This window comes from Boleophthalmus pectinirostris, unplaced genomic scaffold (assembly GCF_026225935.1).
Source record: "Boleophthalmus pectinirostris isolate CB_2022bp ecotype Guang Dong unplaced genomic scaffold, ASM2622593v1 HiC_scaffold_18, whole genome shotgun sequence".
Classification (NCBI taxonomy): Eukaryota; Metazoa; Chordata; class Actinopteri; order Gobiiformes; family Gobiidae; genus Boleophthalmus; species Boleophthalmus pectinirostris.
Window position 1 is genome coordinate 29,788,475 of NW_026571133.1, and position 19,388 is coordinate 29,807,862.

At 38.3% G+C, this 19,388-nt stretch overlaps 2 protein-coding genes across 5 annotated transcripts; one reads left to right on the plus strand and one right to left on the minus strand.

Annotated features, from left to right (window-relative positions):
• Positions 1 to 471: 471 nt before the first annotated feature.
• Positions 472 to 6,194, minus strand: anxa4 (annexin A4). 2 transcript variants are annotated; one of them, XM_020925082.2, is made up of 13 exons: positions 6,040 to 6,194; positions 4,800 to 4,845; positions 4,589 to 4,676; positions 4,113 to 4,207; positions 3,219 to 3,332; positions 2,707 to 2,797; positions 2,351 to 2,430; positions 2,220 to 2,276; positions 2,060 to 2,153; positions 1,766 to 1,861; positions 1,228 to 1,286; positions 948 to 1,070; positions 472 to 684 (listed from the first exon to the last, which is right to left on the minus strand). In XM_020925082.2, exons 2-13 carry the CDS (start codon positions 4,806 to 4,808, stop codon positions 628 to 630), a joined length of 963 nt encoding a protein of 320 aa, XP_020780741.1. In that variant the 5' UTR covers positions 4,809 to 4,845; positions 6,040 to 6,194; the 3' UTR covers positions 472 to 627. The 2 variants fall into 2 exon arrangements, with proteins under 2 accessions (XP_020780741.1, XP_055009884.1); XM_055153909.1 differs by lacking the exon at positions 6,040 to 6,194 and adding an exon at positions 5,489 to 5,584.
• A 436-nt stretch (positions 6,195 to 6,630) lies between these two features.
• On the plus strand, positions 6,631 to 19,206 carry LOC110160440 (AP2-associated protein kinase 1-like). 3 transcript variants are annotated; one of them, XM_055153905.1, is made up of 21 exons: positions 6,631 to 7,596; positions 8,202 to 8,320; positions 8,443 to 8,551; positions 8,730 to 8,872; positions 9,009 to 9,130; positions 9,213 to 9,294; positions 9,518 to 9,650; positions 9,734 to 9,837; positions 10,027 to 10,109; positions 10,233 to 10,393; positions 10,612 to 10,715; positions 11,388 to 11,660; positions 11,772 to 11,911; positions 12,002 to 12,108; positions 12,186 to 12,254; positions 12,714 to 12,809; positions 13,112 to 13,219; positions 13,286 to 13,450; positions 13,962 to 14,069; positions 17,418 to 17,601; positions 17,691 to 17,885. In XM_055153905.1, exons 1-21 carry the CDS (start codon positions 7,434 to 7,436, stop codon positions 17,743 to 17,745), a joined length of 2,628 nt encoding a protein of 875 aa, XP_055009880.1. In that variant the 5' UTR covers positions 6,631 to 7,433; the 3' UTR covers positions 17,746 to 17,885. The 3 variants fall into 3 exon arrangements, with proteins under 3 accessions (XP_055009880.1, XP_020780737.1, XP_055009881.1); XM_020925078.2 differs by having other exon boundaries at positions 17,418 to 19,206; XM_055153906.1 differs by lacking the exons at positions 17,418 to 17,601; positions 17,691 to 17,885 and adding an exon at positions 14,273 to 17,408.
• The last annotated feature ends 182 nt before the right edge of the window (positions 19,207 to 19,388 follow it).

The following is a 19,388-nucleotide window of genomic DNA, read 5'->3' on the forward strand; positions in this document are numbered from 1 at the left end:
CAATAAAATCTGTCTAAGTCTAAACCTAAACACTGAAATGAAACAGTTTCCTTTTGGAAACTTTCAAGGTCAGTCTGGCGTATCTCCTACTAGTGGTCACCTTGATTCATACCACTCCACCTTTAATGCACAGGTTATTGCCCCTGAGATGGAGCTGTAATTTGGTATGAGCTACTGGACATAATTGATTGGGGCACATTTTACTGCCTTCCAAACCAGGCTAGCATCCTGTTAATGTAATTGAGTAGAGGAAAGAAGCTGGGCTGACTCAACAAATGAGAAATTGGCGCCAATTAAACAAATGGACCAACTGGACAGTGATGAAATTGTTGCATGTAACAAAACTTGGATCCAGAGGTCAATAACATTTAGATTTTATGTACTTAAAGATGCGAGGGGCATTTGTCTTTGTCTTGAACAAACAGAGCTAATTAAGCTTTAGCGAAGATCGATAACAAAAACGCAGACGTGTAAAAGGTCACTGCTCCTTGGTTTAATGGGTTTTACAAACTGTAAAGTGAAGCACCGCTGTCAGTCAGAGTAAAGAGAAGACTAAGACTGGAAAACATGGGACATATAGGAATTCATCATGAGGAGGGAGATACAAAAAGAGGCTGAGGATGTCTCTCACTCGCCTCCGCACAGCTCCAACAGGATTTTGCGGTAATCTCCAGATGTGTCACCCTACAAAGAAAGATATCAAGACTTAAGTGTTCACAATAAGGCTATTATGTCAAAATTTGATCCTTAGATAGACTGTTTTGTTCAAATCAGTGAACATTGTCCTTCCAATTTTATAAACAAAAAACTAGGCTATGTTTAAATGTATGGGTGGAAGTGTTACATATACCCACAGACGCAATGATACATATCTAACAGTGGAATTACAGAGGATTTAGCTGACAGTTGAGGAATAGGCTCCTGTCCAGAAATGCACACCGCCTTACCTTAATGAAGGAGTACAGCGTCTTGCTGTACATTTTCTGAAACTCTGCTTTAATATCCAACATGTCTATTTCAGCTCGTGCCACCATTATTCTGATGAGCACGCTGTCTGTGGTGCCCAGCCCCTGGTCAAACAAAATCATAGATTGTGAAAAGAATCATAGAAACATATCCTTAATCCAATGATATGCAGTTCATTCAAATACTGAGAAACATGCTTCTTTCATATAACATAGATATGGCTCCCAAACACAAGAGGGTATGCACTACAGTGCAGTTTACCTTCATTGATTTGTATAGTCGCTCAGCAAAGAATGCTGGTTTGTTCCGCATGCATTTAACTGTAATGTAAGAAAATATCAGATAATATAGTTACTTATAAATGGATGTTAATGCAAAACCTATATGTTACAGTAGTGTCCTTTTTATCTGGAAGTGCAAGGAATGGGCCATAAAAACACATCATCATAGTAGCACTAATTACAGGCTCAGGATTAGCACAAAAGAACATGTCACTTCAGACTAATTACAGCCTGGCACTGCATTTTACAACAGGGTAATGAATTGAGTTTAATTGCAAAAATGCTCCCCTTATTTTGTCTCCTCTGTGTACATCAGAGACAAATTCACGAATGGGAGGACTTTTTAAGGCCATGTTGGCATTTATTTGGGAGATGATGGTGGCTGGCAAGCCCACGCTATTGTATATTTTGAATTCATCAATACATTTTAAATGCTCTCAATTGTTGTGTTATACAGCTGCCCTAAATACATTTAAAATAGTAAATTACATCATTTACAGAGAAAATAGAACACAGACCAATTGCGAGAAAAACATCTTCTAGGCAACCAGACATCTCTCTCTTTATGCTCTCCTCAATCTCCCGTCCAGAAATCTTCTTGTATTCATCAAACACTGCAACACATTAACATAAGGCACGCAATATACTAAAGAACACATCATATGTGGTTTAAGCCCATCAAATGTTATCCAAGATGTTGTGTTCTGTTTTTAAGACCCTTGTTGAGGAAACAATGTACATCTCTACACAAAGCAATCGGGAGATGCAAAAGGTTACAGTCAAAAAGTAATAAAATGCATTTGCAGACAAACCTCTTAGCAAATGGTCCCTGTTCCTCACACACAGCACAGTGAGGAATTTGACCTCATCCGTACCCCATCGCGCCTCACCAGCCTCAAAAATTTCCTATCAAATGCATACACTTAGAAAAGAAAAGTATAATTTATTTTTGGTTTAATTTTAAAAACTTACTTTTGCATCTTGCACAGCCAGGGCCTCATCCACTTTGTTGCCCTCATCCCGTCCAGCCTGGAGGGAGTGATTTTATATTTTTTGATATTCACTTGTGTGTTGTAGCTCAGAATTCTTGTATTTTAACTCACCGTCAGCAGAGAGACAAGAACTCGCTGAAACATTCCAGATGTGTCACCACACACATCATCCTCCAGAGTTTTTCCATATTCTGATAAAAAATAAAATACTGTAAGTTAATAGGTCACCAAATTACTGAATAAAAAGCATTTGAAAAAAAATTGCCAGTGTAACTATGGGACCAAAAAAGGACAAACCAAAGCCACAATTAGGCTACAATACTTTTCATCAAATATTTATCCCCTTCATTTGACCTAATAATGGTCATGACAGTGTGCCTAAATAATGAAGAATGGCTTGTATTGCTATCAAATAACAATAATGTAAGTGCAGCACAATGCCCCATCAATACACACAGAAACTATACCTTTCTTGTAGAAGGCATTGATGGTTCTTATTTCCTCATTTGACCTTGAAGCGAGTATATCAATAAGACAGGCCTCTTCCGTTCCTGCACCCTGTGGGCAAAAATAATGATGTGTTAACTCATCCCACGACATCCCTGTCCCCCTTTGACTCACAAATTGTTTACTGTTCCCCTGATATTGTAAATTGTTCACAACTTAAAAAGGCAATGACCCAGTGAGACAAGCACCACCAATGAATTTGTATGTGACATCAATTCCATCTATTCCAACTAAGAACTGCAACACTATTTGTGATGTTTGTCTACCATGATTGAACATTCACTCGAAGGAATACAAAAGTTGAATCTAGGCCTTTTAATAAGTTGGGGCTATTCTGAACGACAGTTTTTTTCTTTGCATTTTCAAGGAAGATGCAAAAGGATGATGGGATGCAAATACAAGCGGCTACTGATGCAAGTCTTGTGAATGCCCTTCTTTATTCATTTGTTGTTTTGTTGTTGTTAAATTTCACCTTCATTGCTTGTTTCAGTTCATAGGCATCATACACGGGAGCCAACATCAGTAGACCCAGGACCACACTCCTAAAGTTTCCACTCAGCTCTGAGGACAGATCGTCAGCCAGTTCCTGCAACAACACAAATAACAACATAACTACAAAATGGGAATGCTTTTCAGACATGCCTTCTTCACTCACTTCATCCAGGCTTTTCTGTGTTACAGAAACCTTATACATGATGCAACTTTTCTATCAAGTCTGTCTTGCCAGCGTGGACAGAACATATCCCACTTGCTGTCTCCACTAGAGGGTGTGGTTTCTAACAGTGGAGCCCACATAAGGGCGTTTATATGTGCAGCATGACTCACTTTTTCTGCACCCGCAAATTCCACTTCTTCTTGTTCTCCTTCTGCTTCTTTTTTTGTGAACAATCAATGGACACTTGAATAGTCTTGTTTGCTTTTACAACTCTCATTTCAAATAAAAAAAAAAAAAGTTTATTTCACTTCATACGACATATGTAGAATCAAAATCGTGTTTCTCTCTCCCAAGCATACAGATAAATAACAATAAATGGAAAAGTCCAAGTGTTCTTAGGGGAGACGCACAACAAATTTGCTTTACAAGTTAATATATTGATTAAATAACTATAGAATGCAGAAGTGTGACAGCCTGGGTCCGTATGCAAAGAGGACTTGCAAAGAGGGTAACAAAGCCCTATTGAGAAATGTGGTCTCTCTTCTGGTTATTATCACTCTTTTAGTTAACGTTTAACTTGTAAAAAAGTGCTCTCAAAATCAATTTTACAATGATGTCTTTAAAATGCACAGATTTACTCAAATAAAAACATGAGATGAAAAGAATGAAATGCACAAATCTCTTTTTAGAGTGAGTAGACTGACTGTATACCTTTCCAATAGATTGCTTGTAAGCCTCCTTGATGCGCTGTCTTTGGGCAATTGTGCGGTGAGCCAGGACTTCAATAATAGCGGCCTCATTAGTGCCTGGAAAACCAAACATTTTAACACAATCATACAAGCACATATACAGACAGTCACTGAATGCATCATACTGACAGATGCGTCATGTGCATGTGCGTAAGTATGTGGTAATGCACAGATAGCAGTCTTAAAGGCAACTCAATTGCATAGCAACCACAATAGAATAAGCCTAACAAAATTAACATACCAGACTCTAAAATGTTGAAAATGTCCATGCTCCTAATGTGTCAGTGATTTTAAATAGGTTTACCAGGTTTAATGTTAGATAATAATTGTAATATTAATGATTGTTAAAAAAAAAAAAAAAATCTTAAATATGTATTGATACAAAGTAAATACATGACCCTAGTAAACGTGTGTAAACATGTGGATGTTGTGTCTTACCAGTTCCTTTCATGGCCTCTCGAAGTTTCTGGACATCTTGCTCTGGGTTGAATCCAGACGCTTCAGTGACTGTTCCACGCTTACCAATCTGATAAAAAAACAAAAACAGACAATTTAACAACAGGAAGTTTGTAAAGATGTAATTAACTGAAATGTATGCAGATTTGATTCAGTAGTGAGAGAAGTATAATAAAACACAGTTGAAACTTACTGCTGCCATTGTAGGATGAATGGATTCCCAAAGGCAAGGATAAGAACTAAAAGAAAATAAACAGGATTAACAATGATGCATTACACACAAAACTAGTCTAGTTAACCTGATCAATATTGTATGCACTTCATCAGCTAAGAAGAGGTTTTCCATCACTCAAATTTCCCAAATGGCTTGCTTACGTGGTCTCACATCTGCTCAGTCCCTAGAAGTAATTTCATTAGGCTATTGTTTGTGGACACACCTGTAATTACTCTGAGAAGGACTGTAGGTTTTCACTGGAGCTATCACAGATCACCTTACCCATTCTATAGTCATTTGCATAATTTCTGTAGTCTATATGCAAATTGTGACCTATGCAATGGGGTGTACCATCCTTTAAAATCTTCAGTTAGGTTAATGTAGAACTTGATAGCATGCCCGGGTCTACAGGCATGCAAAAGGGTGCACTAAAACCTCATTTATAAAAGGTTTACACCCTCACTGGTGGGATAAATAATGATACTTAATGGAACAGTATAAGATTTACACCCCTTTGGAACTCAAATGCACCCTTAGTCAGTCAATTTGGTCTGGACCCACCACTTGGCCATGTAAGTATGTTTTATTATATGTAAAGTTTTATTGTCAGATTCTTCCGTAAATGTATTACACAAACCATTCTACTCCTCATGAATGGATGGACTGACCTTTGGAAAATCCACATGGATACTGTCAGCAGACACACCTGAGTGGATTGTCATGTAAATAAGAGGCCGCAACCTGAATCTTTTCCTGCAACAGACTGTTTGTAGTGTCTATATTGGACCACTGATATTCATCAAGCATCGCCTAAAGTTACATTTTTAGGATAAAATTACAAGAACAAAATAGGCCCAGAAGGACAGAAAACAGCAGAAATACCCTCACTGCGTCTGACTGTATTTTGATTATAATTAGAAGTGTGGAAACTTTTACAAATGAGTTTTTTACGCATTACCTATTCAACAAAATAGCACCGACCTATCTAATGCTGTTAGAGACTGGGTTAGAGAGTTTGAGATAGAGAGACAGCGTTTGTTTTCTTCAAAAACTGTCTAACAGTCAGCAACAGGGGATTGAGGAAGCAGAGTTGTGAGATCGCTACAACAAACTTGAACGCAAGAAGGGCACACCCAACACCCAGTCAGGCCATAACGGTGTTTTGCGCTAAAGCGGAGCACACACTTCATATAATATTTAAACTCCGTCAATGCCTTACCTGTTCGAAAGAAGACGGGTGTAAAAAGAGCAAGCGAGCAGGCGTAAGAGTACTGAAACTGTTAAACTTTAGTTTATAAAACCAGTTACATTCATAGGGTAGGTCCCTCCCCCAGGATGCCAAATTATCTCAAGGTCCACCTCTTTACAGCGAGCGTGGAGACAACCCACTGATGCATTCAAGAACTAAACAGGCTAGATAATTTAAAACTTATTGCACAGGCAGGATTTGATAAAAATACAAGCCTACTGCATTTAGTCATTAGAATAAATGTAGCCTATGTTCATGTTCATGTTCATGCAGTCGTACTTGTATATACAATTGTTAATAAAAATTATGACTCCGTTTGTAAAATTGTTTTATTGGATATCGAAGTATAGCAATAGCATATAACACATAAACTAACAATAATGTATTATATATCATCCATTTTATGTTTTTATGTATATTTATACAATCATAAAATGTATAAAAGTTTTAATAACAGGCCTGATACAAAAAGCTACATCGGTACCCTTCCCAAAACGACGACCATGAATACAACATATTGGTGGTCAAACTACAATACCCATAAGTCCTTTCGCGCGTCAACAGCTACCGCTCGGATGTTGCGATATCGCTGGCAGCCAAAGATTGCTGTGGTTGCAGAGATTAGCTGGGTTGAAACCTCAATCTAATAATTTTGGATGTGAAATTTTCCGGACGTACATTTTTGGGTGTAGATTTCTCAAACGCGGAATATAAAGGTTTTCCTGAGGACTGTGCGTTTAGTTTTGTAGATGAAAGGCAGACACGAGCTAAGCGTTAGCTAAGAGAAATCATTGTTTTATTGTAAATCTGAACAATTAAATAGCTGTATTTCCAGCTATGTGGCACTGGACAACTGCTTCATTTAACTGATAATGGAAACATTCTGTCACAGAGTGTCGATTCTCGAGTTAAACGACGGGAACATCGCAGTCGAAGACATCTTCAGAGGATAACCTGGGTAACCTTACACGAAATGTCATAGCTTCTAAGTAGCTAGCACTTAGCTAGCTGGATCTTATCTGGATGAGATGGAAATGGACCTAACGCTGACATCGTTTAGTAGCCGTCCTTGAACAGCTGGATGGATAGCTAGATAGGGAGACAGTTTCTCCGGAGATGCTTTAGCCTTCTAGGTGGTGTAATTCACTTACATAACAGCTAGCTGCTCTACTGCACTGTGTTGGCAAATGGGAGAAACGCCACGAAAATCCGGACCGTATCCACGTCAATAAAATAGACCGAGACACCAGAGCATCTAAAGCCTCCCGTCCAAAAATATTGCGAATCTCACTGTAAAATAGCTGATTGATCCATTCATCTTGGAGTGACTGAAGCAAAAACATTGTCCTTGTTAACTGACAAGCATGAGGAAGTTTTTTGATTCTCGTCGAGAATTGGTGAGCTCTGGCCCTGGTTCTGGAGGAGGGGGGGGAAGCTCTGGGTCCAGCCTGGCAGGGAGCAACTTTATTGGGCGAGGCTTCACCGTGGGGCGGCACCAGGTCACCGTGGAAGAGATCATTGCTGAAGGTAAATATGTCTTCTGTAAGCCTGAGGATGTATTGTGTCGATTTCTTTTTTGCCTCTGAAAGGTGAGAAAGGATGTTTGCATCTTTTGCAGCTGAGCCCAAAACCAAGGGTCATACAGTAATACAGGAATGTAATTCTAAACCATCTTCACAGCAGTGATAAACTGGTCTAAAATCAGTGTTTAGTGTGTACTCTCTCCACTCCTTAACTGCTTGCTTTGTATATTATTATTACAATCAATGTGTTCCAAGTTTTTAGTAATCTTTTAAGATAATTAGATTAACCACCAGGCTTTTATAAAGTTCTGTGTGATAAACTACTATCGTGCATCTAGGAAATGGATGACTGAGACTCTTGACTAAACTAAATTTGAGGTTTGAGCTATACCAGATGGTTAGGTCTCAATGTAGGCCTCTATGTAAGCCTGCAGCAGTGACATGACTAATGCATAACTCAATAAGCTACTGCATGTGCTATCAGTGTCACTGATGGAAAACAATAGACACAATTGAGCTTTTTTTATGGGTGTAAAAATGCAGACATGTGCTTTGAAGACAAAGAAGCACATGTCTGCATATTTACACTCCTGTTTGCTTCCTTTGCAGGTGGTTTTGCAATTGTATTTCTTGTACGAACAAATCAAGGGGTTCGATGTGCCCTGAAGAGAATGTATGTCAACAATGAGCATGATTTGCAGGTGTGCAAACGGGAAATTCAAATCATGGTGAGATTCTTTTATTATTATTTTGTCTCTTAGAATTTTTTTGCCATTTATATGTGAGTGTTTGTGAGTGACAATTGATTTTTGTAACATGAACTTCTAACTTTTGTTTTGTGTATTTGTAGAAAGACCTAGTTGGCCACAAGAATATTGTTGGTTATCTGGACTCTAGTATCACTGCGATGGGTTCAAGAGATGTGTGGGAAGTCTTTATATTAATGGATTTCTGCAAAGGTAGGTGCTAAGGTTCTTTTATGTACAAATATATGAACTTTAAATCTACTTAAACCTTCTTGTGTGTCTCAGTGTGTGCACTCCAACATATGCTGATAGCCATTTGGCAATTGAAAATATCTGATGGATATTTAAAATGACCAGCATTACTGACAGTGTGTTAAACTTTATTTGGCAGGAGGTCAAGTGGTAAATCTGATGAATCAAAGGCTGCAGACTGGCTTCTCTGAGTCTGAGGTTCTGCAGATCTTTTGCGATACTTGTGAAGCTGTTTCTTGCCTGCATCAGCGCAAGACTCCGATCATCCACAGAGATCTAAAGGTAACCTTTTATGTCTGTTGTAACAAATATTATACTACAAGTAACAGCATTCATTGTACTATGGTGATCTTTGCTCTTTGAAGCAGGAGAGACATGTTTGTACTTCTGATTAATCTTTTTTTTTATGTTATCATAGGTGGAAAACATCCTCTTACATGACAAGGGTCACTATGTGTTATGTGACTTTGGCAGCGCTACCAACAAGTTCCAGAGTCCACAAACTGAAGGAGTGGCTGCAGTTGAGGAAGAAATTAAAAAGTTTGTACACTATTATCTAATGCAGTCATTAATGATTGATTTGAACAGTTTAACTATTCAACTAACATACATTTTTCTACAGGTATACAACTTTATCATATCGAGCTCCTGAAATGGTGAATTTGTACAATAATAAGATTATCACTACAAAAGCCGATATCTGGGTGAGGAAACACTGAAATCACTCGATGAACATTGTTACATGTATGAGTGACCTGTTCATATATACACAAATTAGATCATTATGCTGCTGTTCAGCTGACTAATTTAATCAGTTTGGGGGAAATGTGTATTTATTCTTTGTCAATGTTTTGATTATAATTTCCTCTTTTTCCTTGTTCTCCTGTCTTTTTTCTTGGTGGTTATTTCCGGTGATGTCTACTCCAGGCTCTGGGATGTTTGCTCTACAAGCTGTGCTTCTTTACTCTGCCCTTTGGTGAAAGCCAGGTGGCCATATGTGATGGCAGTTTCACCATACCAGATAACTCCCGCTACTCTTATGACCTACATTGCCTTATTAGTTAGTTCTGTAAAAAAATTGCATAGAAAGGAGATGTTTAATACATATTTTAATGCTGATTACATTTTTTCTGTTTTGTGAAGGGTACATGCTAGAACCGGATCCAGACAATAGACCAGATATCTATCAGGTGTCACACTTTGCTTTTAAACTTGCCCAGAGGACATGTCCTGTACAAAACTCAAAGGTGAATGCTTTACCTTTCAAAGATTGAAACATAAAGTTGTCTAAATTGAAAACTCCTAAACATTCTTGTACAAATTTACTGAGATGTTAGTCTTATTACTCTGTCATTCGTATCTAATTGGTTTCCACGTTATTACAAATTGAGTTGCATTTGTGATGTAACACTGTCTCCGCTTTCATCTTGTTCCAGAATTCCCCGCTTCCCTCTAAACTTCCTGAGCCAGTCAAAGCAAGTGAAGCTGCTGCAGCAAAGAAGAGCCAGAATAAGCCCAGGCAAGCATGACCATCGTATACTGCATCACAATTAAAACTGTTATTGAAACATGAGGGTTTGTGAAAGTCTTTAGGTACACTGCCTGTTTATAAAATAATCTAACATCCTTGTTTTTTCACCAGACTTACCGATCCCATTCCTACCACTGAAACCTCCATCACCCCACGACAAAGACCCAAAGCCATTCATACCCAACCGGGCACTGGCATGCTACCTATCCAGCCAGCTGCTCTGACACCTCGCAAGAGAGCCAACATCCCTGGTGGAACAGCTCAGTCAGTGGGTAAGTTGTATAGTACCTTTTCATCTGCTGCAATTATATGGACTGACTAAGATTAAATAAATATACAAATTAAATATGCCATCCTTATTTACTAAAGCAATTTAGTTGTGAGTCTTTAGTTGTTTGTATAAGTATATAAATGTAAAATTCTTGTAAATGCCTATAGATTGGTCTTGAGAATGACACATTGCTGTCTTGTGTTTCTGTTGATCCCACAGGAGTGAGTTTAGACCTGTCTCAGCCGGCTGCAGCTCTACAGTCACAGAAGGCACAGACTTCCACTTTGAACAATGCTGGTGTGGCCCCAGCTCAGCAGAAGCAGGTGCCTACTCTTATGTACTTTTCAGCCTTTTATATAAAATTTGCATATTCCTAAATATGTGTACTCTCTTTCACTTTATTAACATATGTGCTGTATTTTACTTTATTTTTTTTATTATTTTCATATACAAGGTAAAATGAACATATAACTAATACTTACGTGCATCCCATACAAGATGTATAAATTACATATTACATTAACCGCTAACTGTACATTTGTTTTGTATGTATATGTGTCTTTATTTATTTTATATTTAATGAGACAGGGACAGCGCACAATTTGTACAATAACCTTAACAGGAGTGATGCATTGTACCAGGTTGTAGCACCAGTGCTAATTTCCACCTGTAGTCCCTGGGCAGGTTCATTGATTGATTGTATTTAACTGACCTTGGCTAACAACTGTTCTTCCTGGAGACCTATGTAGCATGCTTTGGGTATATATGTGTAGATGTATGCAAAATAAATGTGTACATACACACATAGGTATAGAAAAATTACCAGAACACTGTATAGAAGAAACATACTATTAATTACACAGTTATGGTGATTGCTAAGTATATGAAAGGTTATTGCACACATCTACTGGTGAGGATCAAAGAGTATTTTAAAATTAATTATTTATATAATAACTAAAAGTGTAATTATTATGATGTGTATTTATGTTAAATAGACAGTTCAGGCCACTTCAGCTTCATCAGCAGAAACCTCTGCAGCACCAGAGAACGTCACTAAGACTGAGTCCCCTCCACAAGCTCAGGTTCAGGCTTCACCTCAGCAGCCCAACACAACTCCCTCCGTGATCAGTGTGGCCTCTCAACAAGCCAGTCCTCCCAGCCCTGCGCCACCTCAACGCCCAGCACGGCGCAAGCAAGGCAGTGTGAGCTCACCAAGCAAAGTTGCTCCATGTCCACCGACTGACATCAGCCCAAAATTGGCAGAGATCGTAAGGGACCCTGCATTCTGAATTTAATCATGAACATGTTGATCAGACTGCTTTTAACTATTTGACTAAATGCTTTATATAATTACTAAGTTTTGATCTTCCTCTTGTCAGACCCCACCTGCGTCTCCAAAAACTACTGATGATCAAGGCCACCAACGCACCCCTAGTGACACCACAGTAGGCAGTGTTGGAACCTCTCCAAATGACTCACAACAGGTTGTAGGAACTAGCGTGGATGCTGCTGCTAGTCTGTAAGTAGAATGATGAAGTTTGCTTTTCTAAGTAAATCCATGCTGGTCACAACAAAAGCACAGAAATAGTGTTTTGATTTCCTTCTGTAGGAGTATTGCAGATATTTCTGCTCAACCCACGTGGAACCCATTTGATAATGACAACTTCTCTAACATCTCCAGTGAACCGAGTACTAATGACAAGAAACTTGCAGAGGGTAAGGTCAGCTAGATACATTTCTGTTTGTGGGTTTGAAAATATGTTAATGCATTTGCATTTTTATTTTCTATTCAGAAACTGAGACGAAATCTGAGGAATTGATACCAGGATTGCATACTTCAGTTGCTGAAAGTACTCCTAATGGTTTGTTATGTTTCATTGTGCCTGAGCCATTCATTAAAAGACAAAAGTTGTTGCTATGCCAAATTATCCAAGGACAACATGACGATGACATAAACATCATTTTGCCCAGCAACAACAATCATACAAGTACTCTTTCTGTAGGTTGCTTTTATTTAAAAGCATATTAAAAGTTTAATAATGACTCTCTAGTTTAATGCTCAGGAAGTATTATACCATTAAATTGCTATGAATATGCTCATTGTTTTAAGTGAAATTGTTAAAGTAACATGAGCGTGTTTTCTTTTTCAAATAAAAATATATCAAGTAAGAAGCATTAGCAGTAAGCATTTAGTGTTGGTGAATTGAAAGTATTTATTGATTTCTGTGCTGCAAATCTAATCAAATTTAGAATGATGTTTATTTAAAGCCAAAAGGCTACATACATGTTCTGATTTCCCTTTCTCATTTGCTGTGATTCAGTTGAGACACCTTCAGACATTGTGGATGTGGATACAGGAGCCTCTCTATTGGCGGTTCCTGATCCTTTCCGGACTCTGGACCTTACAGACACATCAGGTAAAAACCTATGCATTGTCTGTCTCTTTAGCTACTGAGTACAGTACATGTTTGTATGAAACAAGATGCCATTTGTATATAATCAATCAATCATTTCTTTATTCTCATAAAGCCCTCTGGCTTCCAGTAATATTAATATATCAATATTAATGGTTGTTTTACAATTATTAATAAATAATGCCCTGCCCAAATTCATGCACATCGTTTTAGTTAAATCAGGCTGGCACTATATATAATGATGGCAAATGTGTAAAATGAGGTTTACCTGTATGTTTTGTTTTAATATTTCTCCTCTTCTTCAGAAAAGCTAATTGAAGGCTTGAAGTCTCCAGACACATCTTCACTTATGCTTCCTGATCTGCTGTCATTGTCTGATCCTTTTGGGGGGGCTGTGGAGGAGTCTGCCAAAGGTTTGTTCAACTGTTATTTTTGCTGTGTTAAGATACTTTTGTGGTCAAAGTTGCTGTTTTCCTCAGACCCACTCACTTCTGAGGACTCTCTCTTGGGACTGATCTCGTGCCCTTCAGTGCCCCCTGCTGGCAGCAGTGCAACATCCTCAGTGTCCTCCGCTCCAACCTCAGCTGCCTCTGCTATGGATGACTTCAGTCTGCTGTCAGGTGACTCTGCACAGCCTAAAACAGGTGTGTGTTTTATTTACTTCCCTTAGACGTTTACTTGTGTACCTCTAGAGGGCAATGATCTAGATCCTTGCAACTAATGGTGTTCAGCGTAAACGGTCTTTACTTTCACTGATGTATTATATATGTTACAAACTGATTCTGGGATCAGACGAGATGTCCACACATGTTTAAAAAGGGTACAAGGTGGTGGGCCATGCCCATTATCAGGTGCAGTCCGGAGGTTCCATTCTCTGGAATCTGGAAGGGAGGGGGAGAGAGCCAGCAACAGCACAACATACACAACATGCACTCACAAAGTACAGACCCAAGCTGGCGTTCTAACACTTGAAGTTGTTCTTTTGTGTATAAAATATAAAATACTTTCAGGTTTGGATTTGTTAACATTACATCATATAAATTATGTTTTCAATTTGGAGAGATTGAACCAAGTTGTACCCAGAAACACTGTCATTGTCTGACTTTATGCCGTCACTGAAGTGTTATTAAAACTTGTCTTTCACATGCTCAACAGATTCTGACCTCCTCATTTCTGACTTTGAGCCTCCCCCGACATCTGCAGATGCAGGTGAAGAGGATGAGTTTGATCCTATCCCTGTCACTGGTCGAAAGAATTCGCAAGGTAATTTCTGTAACAGTATGTAACTACACTAACTTCAGTTTGACTGGTTAGATATTAGATCTGTCACTGTTCTATGCTGTAGATAATGGGTGAATTGTTTCCTCTCTTCTTTCCCCTATGGCCCTGTTCTGACTGCTTTCTGTGCTTCTTGCTCCTGCTCCTCCTCCGTCTCTGACCTGGCCCTCCCTTTTCTTGTGAGCCAGTTTCGGGAGGCCACTCGCGCAGTAACAGTGGTGGCTCTGAGTCCAGCCTGCCCAGCTTGGCCCGCTCCCTACTGCTGGTGGACCAGCTCATCGACCTGTAGACGGCCCTTGTAGATGTAACTCTGGATTAGAACCTAGCAACCATTCTCATAGCTATCTTTGTCCACCCTCCTGCTGTCTGCCCCACTATGATAGTTCCCACTGTAGAATCATTCAGTATTTGGCTATTCTCGCTCCTGCTCATCTGTCATTTTGAAATGTCCTTTCTTTAAAATGACACATCTCATTTCCCTTCAAGTGTAAATAATTACATTTTCTCATTCATTCGGAATATAATTATGCCATCCAGTTTTCATTAGGTGTAAACAGACAATAGATGAGTGGTATAATGTAAAATAGGCATATTTTATGTGGTTGTAGGTATAATTGTGCACATGTAATGTTTAACTTTTTTGCCTTTTGAACCTTTCCAGCACGGATTTATTTGCACACAATTAAAGTAAAAATTTATTCCAATGATGACTAAAATAAAAAGGAGCATCTTGTAGCCCGATTTGCACAGTAGCGTAAATGTCTTCTGTGTCAGAGAAGTAGTGAGCGGCCATTACCTCAAACTGCTGCCTCTACTGCTCAAACATGGACGCAGTTATAACTATATGGAGAATCTTCTGGTGTAGAGTTGCTAATATAAGTGCCATACATAATCTGGAGAAGCTATACTTGTTAATCTATGTATGTGGTGACGATGCCTGCTGACACTTGTGGGGGCCAGACAATAAGACTCACATTGGCACCCATGTAAGACAAACTGTTAGAAGAGGGCCCAGACGTGGGGCAGCATTAGATTCTGCTTGCACTCCTCCCTCTTCCTATTGACATGCCTGTTTATGGTAAGCCATAGATTAGCGTGCCATTCCAACAGAATTCTGTCGCATGGTTACAACTATATAGATAGGACTGTAGAGAAAATATTATAGTTGTTTATCATAAACTACTTTTGGCACTAAGAAAAAACAGAAGCATTTATGGTAAATATCACTATTATCCATTCCACTTTGTGCAATGTTCCTACATTTCCATTGTTTACTTCATTTGTGTAAATATCATTCTGAACCCTTACAGGCTGCTCCCCAGCCAAATTATCTGTGAATATATCATTGTCATGAAGCTTTACCCACACAAATCCTATTGCTTTATCTTTGAAGTAGTATATATGATGATATGCTCTATGTATATCATATATATATATTTAAATTTATTGTTTTCCTGTTAATATAAATAGAGTGTTAGAGAATGAATGTATAAAATAAATAATATTAAATATATTATTAAAAAAATCTATGATTCTCAACATCATAATCACTGAATAATATTGAATAGTCTATAAAATGTCATTCCTCTTGTAAGATGTATGTTCTTTTTTTTTTTTTTTTTTACAATCCAATGTGAAGATAGAGTTTGAAAGATCAAGCTGATGGCCATGTATTCTCTTACTTTGTGAAAGACAGTGTGTCCATTGTATGTTTGGTGTGTATCCGTGATGGAATAGTATGTTTTATTCCAAAATGTTGACGGTTTTCACCAGAATGAGTTTGATCCAGTTTCATTTCATGCCTAAAGCCAATCTTTTCTGGACGTGTGCTTTGTACAGCTCTGTTTTGCTTTTCTGTTTAGTGATCAGAGTTCCTATCAGAAATAGCATGGCTGTGTTGTTGACCGTTCTGTGTGTGTGATATACAGTGTAATGATAAGTGTGTGTGTGGAGTCATTGTTGGATGTATTTTCCCGTTGCCTATTAAGTTTCTTTGTCGACTCTGCTGCAAATATGGCAACAGTCATTAAAATAACTATGAAAGCACAGACCCCCAAATTGTCTCAGGTCACTAAATATTGCTATCTCTGAGAAATACAGTTTCATTGGCCTACTCCAGTCTCACTGTCTGCAGGTGGTTGGTGGGAGGTTGCATAAGAGTTTGAATGATCAGATAAGACTCAGAATGACTCTTTTGGTTTAAACTGACCTGCAATGTCAAAGTGTGTTCGATCATATATGCTTTCCGTGCATGATCACAGCTGTACCACTTTTTGCATTGCACCAAATACAGTATATCATATGACTTTATAATGCTGTTTAATCAACCTTTGAAAACGAAACAATGCCGTTACTGACATTTGTTTAAAAGAGAAAAACCTACAGCAGAATCAAAGTTAGACATTTATGTAAAAAAGGAAATCATTGAACAGTGCTTGTATCTCCGTAGATGTTATTACAACTTTTGTCCACTGCAGAAAAGCAAGCAGCTGCCTCTTGGGTGCGTGTTGTTTGGTGCTGCATGTGCAACAGAAGCGTATGTTTACTATCCTCCTCTACGCTCTTATGAATAGTTCTAGTTGTGTGCAGTTACTGTTTTGAACCTATGCAACTATCGAGCTTGTCCCTGTAGCCACTTATGTGCTGTGGAAATCGGCAAAGCCCAGCAGTTATTCCCCAGAGTGAAACAAATCCCGTTGTTTCCTTGTTGTTTTGCCAAAAATAAAGCTGTCCGTTCTCTGATATCATGAGTGTTTTGAGGCACCTCTTTGTCTTTATGGCCCAAACCTACATTCAAGCCGTGGTATTATGTGCTCTTATATTTTTGTGAGATGACTATAGAATTATAAAGGGATGGCAAATAAAATAATAATGTGAACGTCAGCGTGTGGAGTTTTGTTTTTGGAGATTTAAACATTACAACTTTATCAAAACTTTTTGATTCTATTTTGTAATTATAACTTTCCCCTGCCACTAAGTATTTGTATGATGAATTTCACACAGCGCCCTGGACAGAAGCACATTTTGAATGTTAGTCAAATAATGCATAAAACAACCATATTTTTTTAAAGTTATTTCTGTTGTATTACACCATAATAGATTAGCAGTGAATATATATTTTGCATATGCATTCATGTTTGCATAAGCTTTGACTCTGTCTTAAGTGAAATCAGGCATAATAGAAGATAAAAATGTTCTGTCATGTCAGGTAAGAAGAAATCACTTATGCTTTTTTCTCTTTTCCTTTCCATGTCAAGTGCTGCATGTGGTGATGGATTATTTTAAATATATTATTCTAAAATAGTATTTAATGTTTGCTTGTTCTGCTCTCAGACCTGGAGGCAGAGGTGAACAGCTTGTTGCCTGTGCAGAGTCAGAAGACACAAATACACCGTAGGACCACCTCATGTGTCTACCCCGACCAGTCAACTCGCTCTGAGGTGGCTCTCTGTTACACTCTGCCAGCCTCCTCCAGTCTGGACTTTCCCACTGCCACAGATGTCTCAGCCCTCTCCCAGTATGGCACTGATGTTTTTCAGTTAGCTCCTTTCAAGAAAACTCCTGCCAGAAAAAATAGGTTCATCCTGAACTCCTCTTTTGCCTCAGAGCCGTCCGATGTATTCCTGCAGGCTCCATTTGTGAGAAGACAGAACACTGGTAACAGCTCGGCCCCAGACTCAGAATGTCCGCTGTACATGGGAGGCCCCCTGCGGCCCCCAGAGGCCCCTGTTCTGCAGCAGCCTGTGGTGGTCCACAAGGTGGTGCACAGGGTAGGACAGCAAGCAGCTGTGGGGTCTGTGGCTGTGGGGCCGCTACATGCCTGGACAGTCGCAGGACGGCCCACAGAGGATCCCTTTACAGCTGCACCATTCAGCCCCAGGTGCCCCCAGGGGGAGCTATGATTTCACACATTTTCTTATAATGTTTCAGTCGAAGACATAAACATTTTAAATACTGAGGCAAGTTTTCAAATTTCAGTTGCCACATTATGGAAATTGCAAATGCTCCAGTTATTTTGATGAGTAAACAAACTAGGTTGTTAAAATGTATTATGTGAACTCAATTGGATATTATTCTCAAAACTATTCAGCCCACAGTTGACATAAATTTAAGAAACCAACTGCCAATACAATATATTTTTTGCATTTTCCAGACTGGGAAAATACAGTCAGGTTTTTGTAGAGATTTTTAAAAGTTAGTATTGGCCACAAGTAAGTAAAGTATAATGTAAGTGCATTATACTGGATAGAGTATCTCTACCTCGTTACATTATGTCCATACTGAACCTTTTTAATGCACTTTACATTATTTACTATTTGCATTAGTATTACAATGGAAGCTGTAAACAGTGGAGCATATACAGTACTATGTACTAGTGATCCCGGAAACATGGGCCCAATACTGCATGATTTTGTTTTGCTAACTCATTGAAGTGCAATAATTGGTGCAATTAAAGGATAGGGATAAGATGCCAAAAAGTTCATATCAGTTTTTAGAGCCAATATCACAAAATTATTGATGTACAGTGTACTCTCTTTATATTACCTTTCAGAGCTTAGGCAATAATGTTTTTATGGAGTTCACTTACTCTGTAAGTTGGTTAACTCATATGTCACTCACTCAGGGCATGACAAAGGCTGACCAAGGGAGAAGAGTGGGCATTGAAAAGTGTTTTTGTTGGTGCAGACATCTGGACTGAACAGAAACCTGAATCATGATAAGATCATAATATCATCAGAATACCCATTAAATGGCTACTTTTTATGTACTCAAATTCATAGCAATTTGTCTGTGTTTAGACATTTTAGTACAGATTTTGCTTAAAGCCAAAGTATTGTGTTTAACAATTTTACAACTATAAGTATGATTATTTTGATTTAAAGTACATTTTCACATTTTTTTTTACAATCCAGATTTTATGGCTTTCTGTTACATAAATGAAAAAGCAATTTTGTCCCTTTAATCCATGTTACTCATTGCCCAGTGGCATATTTTGTGGTTATTTAATCTCTCAATAAGTATATTATGCAGTTTAAATTTATAGATGTGTATTTATCTTTCTGTTACTGTTATTATGCTTTCAAGTTGTATAGTATTAAATGCCATGCTGCCTTTGAAAAGAGTGTTATGTTTAAGTGTTTTACTATTGCTATATAGGTAATGCTGCAGCTTTTCATAATGTCTGTCCCAATTGATGTATTAGGTAAAAGTCTGTAAACCCAGACTAAAGACTCAGTTTATTTTGTGGTAAGAGTATGAATATTATACAATAAAACATTCTTAGGTTTTGAATCCCACAAGATG